We start from the raw sequence: 8,494 nt of genomic DNA on the forward strand, positions 1-8,494 counted from the left end.
CTATGGACTACATTAGGGCTAACGTTTATTAAGTGCATGTAAATATAAGGATTGCACAAGCAGTTTAGTCTGTTAGAGATCTTGCTATGACTGAAGCTTTCCATTTTGATCAGAACAGTCTGCTTTTTCTCTTGGGTACAACTGCTGTATGAACTCTGTAATTCTTTACATTTCACAAAGTCTGCTGAAACAACAGAAAAGGGATCTGGGATGATAACTTACACAAGTGAGTAAACCTCTGAATAGCTCTGAGTTTTATCCGAACTCCTGTTATCAATACACATAAATAATTATGAAGCAATTGACCAAGAAAGTTTGAATGGAGATCCTGAGGTTTCAGAAATGCGGATTTGCTTTCCTGCTCAGGTACTGATTTATTTACATAGTCATTTATCTACAGGAGCTTTTTTTAATGTGCTGAATCAGAATACATTATGGGTTGGTCAGTGAGAGATGTTGAACTTGCAGTTTTTCTAAACCATGGAATATAACCTCATTGTAAAAAGCTGTTTCTTTGTTTTCTTATCACAATCACTAGAAGTAAGTTAAATTTCACCATGAAAACACTAGAATATAAGGAGATAGCAATGTGGCAAGATACAGTAGGTGCAAATCCATACAAAAACTTCGAGGACATTCAGGAATTTGAGACATAGAGGAATTGACTTCTGGTTTTAATACCTAATGCTACCTCTTGCCATGGTATTGTGTTGCTTAGAAAGCAATATGGTACCAGTTTTTAAAGATGGTCTACAGCAGGCTTGTGGATGGACTGTATGGCTGCTAGATTGCAGAAGATCAACACTGGCATTAAATACATGCGTACGTGCAGTAAACATGTCTTTCCAAGCCTTGAGTTATTTGGTCTAGTCTAATTTAATGCTTTCTATAAGTCTTGAGCTGCTGGGTGAATAAGGAGCTTTTTAGTATATCTTGTATGTTACAAATAAGAAAGTTACTTTCTGAATTTCTTTAAAATTGATCAGTGCCATTTTGGTATTTGAATATTTCTGTCACGAGTCATTCCAGGAAAGGAAGAATAGCAGACAGTTTTTCTACTTGCATGTATCTTGTATAGTCAGTAATGGAAATTCTTCTAAATAAATCTAAAATGAGTAATCCCCAAAACAAACGATGATTGTTGTTACTTAGGACAATCTAGGTCTTCACTCATAATTTATAAAAAAGCAGAAAATTTGTTCTGTTACCAGCACCTGGAAACCTTACATGGAAAGTGTGGAGTTAACAAACGTTTTAGGTCTTTCAAAGTGAAGGAAACCTTCAGGTGTGTTTTTATTTCTTCAGTCTCTAATGTCAGTATTTTTTTATATCATAATTTGAATGAAATATCAATCCAGTTCCAGGCAGATATATATATATAAGTTAATGCCTGCCACTGTTAAAAGTAATGAGGTTTTTATATCCATATATCAAATGTTAGCATTTTACAGCAGTTCTTAGAAAAGCACATCTGGAACAGGAAAGCTGAGTGATTGAATAGACTGTCAAGTCTAAGACAGGTAAAAGAAAGAACGTCTTGAAAAAATAGTGAAGTTCAGTCTAAAATGCTTAGTTTACACAGATACTTTCTGTTCAGGATAACAGAATATCAGTCTGTGTTTTGAATGCATTTGTGTGAATTCTACACTTGTGTGTGTATGGGGGGGGGGGTGTGAGAGGGGAGTATGCACATATGATATTACGTGCATCTTCTGGTAGCTGGACTTAAATACTTAGTAGTTTTAGTAATTGAATGTATTAAACATTATTAATTTGTTTCTTCACATGTAATTTCAATATTTGTTATGTGGTCTGTTTTGGTATATTTTTGAGGCCCTTTTAACTCAATCAAAATTTCTGCTTGAAATCCAATTTTTGGTTATCTGATTTAGTTATCTGGTTGTCAAAATCTCTGAAATTGAAAATGCCTCAAAAGTTACAGGATCTGTAACTGCTCATTCAGAACGTTATTAAGGCATGAGAATTTTTTAAAACTAACATAATTCAAATTTCAAGATGATGAAATTGCCAAGTGCTCTCCTATGAGGACAGGCTGAAAGAACAGGCTGTTAAGCCTGGATAAGAGAAGGCTGCAAGGTGACCTGAGAGCAGCCTGCCAGTACCTCAAGGGGAGCTCAGGAAAGAAGGGGACAGACTCTTCAGTAGGGTCTGTTGTGGTAGAGCAAGGGGAAATGGCTTCAAGCTTAAAGAGGGTGGATTTAGGTTATATATAAGGAAGAAATCTTTTATAGTGAGAGTGGTGAGGCAGTGGAACAGGTTGCCCAGAGATGCATTTGATGCCCTGTCCCTGGAGACTTTCAAGGCTAGGCTGGATCAGGCCCTGGACAACCTGATGTAGCTGTGTATGGCCCTGTTCACTGCAGGGGAGTTGGACTAGATGGCCTTTAAAGGTCCCTTCCAACTCTAAGGTTTCTATGATTTGATGCCTTCATTTTTTATTTTTACCAAACAGACACGATGTTGGAACAGTACATTCTGTTCACATAGTTTCTCTTGTCACCAGCTCCCATGTAACATTTATTACTTAATCTCTTCCTGAAAGGAAGCACCTTTGTCTAACAACTTCAAAAATAACGTTGAACGGTTGCTGTAGAAATAGCTCCATTCTAGGAAGTAAGAGTTTGTCAGCTAATTTCTTGAGTGCTGCTGAGGTGCCTGGAGATATGTAGCAATGTAAGTTTCTTAGGTCCTGGAAGTTTTTCTCCATGACTTCTTCAGTCTCTTGGGCAACTGTAGCAAATGTTGGTGTTACCAGTGCTACGTGAGCATTGTATCTATTAGTAGAGAGTATTTTTTATGCTGGTCAGAGCAAGATGCAAATAAAAACAACAAAAACAGGAACAATTACTCCAGTAGTGCTGGAGAGAATTATATTTATGCGAATATCCTTATTAATTTGCAGGGCAGAACATGTCTAAGGCCTGTAGCTGTTAAGCACAGGCTGGAACACCGAGAATTTTAATATCAGTGATAAGATTATATAAACTTTCAATAATAAATGGAGTCAAAATGAAGAAAAATATATACTCAAGTTGTTTAAAAAGCTCTACTGTATGAACTAGTGTCTCAGTTATAAAGCTATGATGACCTATTATGTCCATGTATGAGACACATTTATTTTTCAAATGTGAAACAAATGCTTTAATGCTAGCAAAACATTTCAAAAATTACTTTGTGATGACTTACGATGTTGAAATGGGTTATGATATATTGAATTATTACTTAATATATTTTTAATGAAGTCTTTCGTCAGTATGTGACACAAAATTGCCTGGCACACAAAAAAGTATAAAAATTCCGAGTTCTTAATTTCAAATATATTGTCTTTGAGTAGACTTGTGATCGCATCAAACAGTCAGCCAGTGGTACCAAACGTCGTGTATTCATCATTGAGACCATGGGTGGATACTGTGGTTACCTGGCCAATATGGGAGCCCTTGCAGCAGGAGCTGATGCTGCTTATATCTTTGAAGAGCAGTTTGACATTCGAGAGCTCCAGGTATGTGGCATTAGAAATGTTTTCCTTATTTTTAAGTGCATTCTGAAGTTGTTGTACTTATATAGCTTACTGACTATATTTGGAGTAGAGAGCTAAAATTGAAAATATATATACTGTAACTGAAAGCCAGTTGAACTGTCAAATAACACACACCATTATTTTTGGCATTAAGTTGACTGATGAAATGATTTTACTGACCACTAAACGTTATTAGTGGAATTGTTTTATTTTTATTCCTCTGATAGAAATTCAAGTTAGATATAAATGAAAAATGCTGGGTAGTTTCCAAAGAAAAATGATGTAAAAAGAAACACCTTTTCCTCAGCTCATTTGTTAGAATGCTATATGGATCAGAAATTTAAAGTGATGAAATTGACATTGACTTTGATAATGAACTCATTGAGAGCATTTTTGAGGCGTTATTTAAATAAAGATGTCAGATTAGGATGTGACTGCACGGGGATAAGGTGATATGGAACTTACCTACTAATGAGGCTTTTAGACTTCTGAGGTGGTTGGTTCTAACTTCTGTCATGGACGAATACAAAGCTGAATACACAGCAGAATACGGGCTCTGTTGCAAGGACTGGAATTAACTGCAGCATCTGATCATTTATGATGATTTCTATGTGTTTTTTTTGTGTATCGGGCTTATCCAGCTTCTCTATCTGTATAGCACATATAAAAATAAGTTTATGTAGCTATTTAAAAATAAGTTATTTGTGATGTGGAGGAAGAAGTTATTTTAACCCCAAGATGAATAGCTACACACTGCATGTGTTCCTAGATGTCCAAAGCTGATTTGAATTTGCATGTACTTGATGTGGAATCCGTTATAGACATTCTCAGGATAAGACAATATGTAAGCTTATTAGAGTTGTTTTAAAGGGTCTACATGGCTCTTAAAAAATACCTTTGTTATCCCTAGGCTAATGTGGAACACTTGACTGAAAAGATGAAAACCAGTATCCAGCGTGGTTTAGTGCTGAGGTAAGCAAAAGTGCTTTCAGTAGATGAAGTCTGATTTCAATGCAGTCAAAGCTGTGTGGCCTCTCATGAAGACTATAAACTCATGAAGATATAAACTTTAACTTTATATTGTCTGATTGTTCCATGTAATACAAGATGATTAGCAGAGCTAGAAGGCAATTAAGTTAATTGGGAGCTGTTTGGAAGCTGAAATCAAAAACTTCCTTCTTTCAATGGAAATATATTTGCTCTGTGATCTGATACTTTATTCTATTTTCAGCCTGTTTTGTCATTTACTACAGATTCTTAATAATGTAGAAACTACTATATGTGTACATACGTGCGTTACAGCCTTTACTATGAAAATTATACTTAGGTTTTACAAGATAAAACATTTTGCAAAAAATTGTAATCCTTAAAACATACTTTACAGTGATACATTCATAGACATCCTTAATCAGTCCACAGCTTCTCTCTCCCTCTCTTTCTCTCATGTAGAGATCTATTTTCAGTGTGTTGAGTGGCAAAGAGTTGAAAAATAAATACCATAGTAAATTGTATAAGGAAACCATTATAGTTGTATAGATTCTACTGCTAATGTTATCAGGGTAAAAAAGGAATACTTGACATTTACAGTATTAGTAAGGAACAGACAGGTTTTACTCATTATCTGTGTTTATAAACTGTATAAAATATGTAAGTACTTGGATTATGCATTTTTTATCTGCATAGTGAATCTGTTGGAATTAAAACGGTATTTCTCACTACATTATTCAGTAATGGAATCAGGCTGACCTGTCAGTGTTGTGGGTGTAGTAAAAATAACATATCCATGAAACATGAAAGCAGACCTGTATGATTGGATGTAAATATCCAAGTGATGATTGTTGGTATCAAGAAACTGAGATAATATCTCATGCAATAAGTAGGGAATGTCTTTAGAACTAATAGTTGCTTTGCTAACAGTATTTGGCCTGAATTGTTACAGAAATGAGAATTGCAATGAGAACTACACAACTGACTTCATTTATCAGCTGTATTCTGAAGAAGGAAAAGGAGTGTTTGACTGTCGAAAGAATGTTCTGGGCCACATGCAGCAGGTAAAACTGAGCTTAACATTTCTGGACATGCTTAACTTTATCAGCATAAAGAGCATATGCTATTCAAGCATGTCAAGTAAATCTGACTCAGGATTAAAGAAAATGTGTGGATTTTTGTTTGTAGGTAACTCAGAGGTGCTTATTAACATTAAATTTGATTGCAATTCCTTTTTAAAATTCTATAAAAAACAGTTTAACTTCTTATTTTCATTTCTCTGTCTATATTAATAAAATTTCACTTTTTTTTCCCCCATAGATCCTACAGTTATTTTTCTTGTATGACATCTTTAGAACATAACTTTCTACCCATTCATAACTTATCTGGCTTCTGAATTCTGACAAAATTTGGTTAAGGAATTATGCGCAGGTGGATTATCCTGGTAGAAAAGACAACATTTAACTATTCCTTATGATCTTTGTACCTTCCCCCTCTTTATTTTGCTGTACTGTTTGTTAATGGGGCAAACTGAGTTTCTATTTTGGCTATGCTACCTACTTCAGTATTGTTAGAGTCAAAGATACACAGAGTTATATTTCTAAATTGCCTGCTTAATTCTGTGCTGAAATGAGGTTACCTTATAAAGTGTGAGAGCTTGGTAGTGCTTTATGATCAGCACTGAGGGAAAAGAGGATGAAAAGGCAAACACAACACTCTTCAGTTAAATAAATGGAAAGTATTATTGATTCACTGGGGATTCCACCCTGGAATAACAAAGATTTTAAATGATTTAGCTTATTTTTTGTGATAGATTGAAAAACCTTGTTTGAGATGGGGAAGATGGAGTTAAAAGGTAGAGCAGGCCATTAACAGAGAGGACTGATAAAACAAAAATATGATTACTGAATTAACTCGGTTAAATTTTCACACAGGGTGGTGCACCTTCACCATTTGACAGAAACTTTGGGACAAAGATTTCTGCAAAGGCTATGCAGTGGATCTCCAAAAAACTGAAGGAAACCTACCGGAAAGGTGCAGAAATACTCAGTGCTATCTTGCCTTCAGTTAGCTGTCAGTATATAAGAACTTTCCTACAAAAATATGTGAACATATGTTAGCTAGTTGATACATTCCTTTCCATCTTATGTTTTTACTATTCTGTAATGCCTTGATACGGTTTCTCCTGTAAGATTCCCTTCTGTCAGTTGATATTTTAGCTGTTTTTCTTACCAACATTTTAAAAATCAGTGTGATTACAGTTTATCATGCATGAAGGAATTGCTGACTACATAGTTACATTTGTTCTTCCTTTTTGTTTCATGATGGCTACATGGGAGACAGAAGAAGGTAATATGTCTTCTTTGGGAATTTTTGTAAAACACTATTTACTAAAATCCAATTTAAATCTGGATGTTCAAATTCAGTTTTACTGTTTATTAATTACACTATTTTCATGGCTAATCACCAAAGATAAACTTAAAAAGATCTCCTAACCTATTAAAGTACTAATTGATGTTTTACTACTATGTTAAATATACAGTAACTGCAAATAATTTGCCTGTTCCCATACAAGTGTGAATAAAAACGATGCTGAATTATTTCATTCTTTTTAGGAAAAGTATTTGCCAATACCGATGACTCTGTCTGTTTGCTGGGGATGCGCAGACGCAACCTTGTTTTCCAACCAGTAGCTGAGCTGAAGAATGAAACAGACTTTGTGTATGTATACTCTGCTTACATTTCAAACATCTCAAACAGGCTACCTTTCACCACATCAAATGAACATCTTTGCTACAGTGCTGACACACAGCATTTGCCAACTGTTTTATTGGGTTTTTGTCTCTGGCTTACATTCAGACAGTGATTCACTTTGATTGTTCACTTGTCTTTTCAAACTACTCCCTTAATACTTACCTCATGTAATTCTGGGAGCCTACTGTCCTTTTCCATTACTATATTTGCTGTAATGTATAGAATTGGCTTACTTCTGATAAAGTTTAGTGGAGCAGCATTTTTGAGTCTTAGATGCTATTCTCTGAAATACACCATCTAGTACGATCTATTCTTTACTATTCTGTCCTTATTTGTGCTAATGAAGAGCAGTACTTGCTCTTGTTTATAAAGACTACTATTATTACTGCTGGTATTACCCAATGAGTGAGGTGCATTTGTCTTAGCTACCACATGATGACTCACTTCTTTTTTTTTCCTGCCTACCACTTACACAGACATAGGATTCCCATGGAGCAGTGGTGGCTGAAGCTGCGACCACTGATGAAAATCCTGGCCAAATACAAGACCAGCTATGATGTTTCAGACTCGGGCCAGCTGGAGCATGTTGCTATGCACAGCCCAAAGGAAGCAGAAACTGGAGCCATCTAAAAAGATCATTTTTAGGTTGTTGGCATAGATGCACATTGTGAGTAACAATGCTTTAGAATCGTTACAGCTTTGTTTTGTAACATTTAAGTTATTGTACCAGCACTTTATGTGAAACACGACATTCACATGTCACACAGATTCTTTGTCCTGTATTTGTGTTATGTTTGAAACAAACCCTAGCCTCTAAATGAATAAGCACCATCTTACCGATACAGAGTGCATAGATCAGTGTTGCACTTACTAAAGAGTAAAACGTTACTCACCCACTGCACTTTGTTCCAGAATACTTACACCCAAAAATAAGTGTAGAGGGCTAGTTTTGTGTTAAAGTTACAGGATGTGCTTACTGTATCTGAAGTGAAATAAAGTACTGTTGCAAACATCATGAATGTGCTGTGTCAAATTGTATTAGTGCCTGCTTCTAAACAAGTGGAGCACAATGCTTCATGAAGAATTCTCTTCCACACCTTAGTATGTAAGAGAAGTATGACAGTAATGCAGCTTTCATTGCTGCTTTGGATTTAGGCTAGAAATCTTCACTCTTTTCTTCTTGTGCAGGGATAACTTATTTCAGGAACTAAGAAA

At 35.4% G+C, this 8,494-nt stretch overlaps 1 protein-coding gene across 5 annotated transcripts in view; it reads left to right on the forward strand.

Annotated features, from left to right (window-relative positions):
- PFKP (phosphofructokinase, platelet) overlaps window positions 1–8,294 on the forward strand; it is a 43,621-nt gene extending 35,327 nt beyond the window's left edge. For all 5 annotated transcript variants that reach the window (XM_052693147.1, XM_052693146.1, XM_052693149.1 and 2 more), the window contains 6 exons: window positions 3,356–3,520; window positions 4,449–4,510; window positions 5,478–5,589; window positions 6,460–6,559; window positions 7,141–7,246; window positions 7,756–8,294. In XM_052693147.1, coding sequence (XP_052549107.1) covers window positions 3,356–3,520; window positions 4,449–4,510; window positions 5,478–5,589; window positions 6,460–6,559; window positions 7,141–7,246; window positions 7,756–7,909 — 699 coding nt within the window. In that variant the 3' untranslated portion in view covers window positions 7,910–8,294. The remainder of the gene's footprint in view (window positions 1–3,355; window positions 3,521–4,448; window positions 4,511–5,477; window positions 5,590–6,459; window positions 6,560–7,140; window positions 7,247–7,755) is intronic.
- Window positions 8,295–8,494: the final 200 nt, after the last annotated feature.

Source organism: Tympanuchus pallidicinctus, unplaced genomic scaffold (assembly GCF_026119805.1).
Source record: "Tympanuchus pallidicinctus isolate F22 unplaced genomic scaffold, pur_lepc_1.0 scaffold3, whole genome shotgun sequence".
Taxonomy (NCBI): Eukaryota; Metazoa; Chordata; class Aves; order Galliformes; family Phasianidae; genus Tympanuchus; species Tympanuchus pallidicinctus.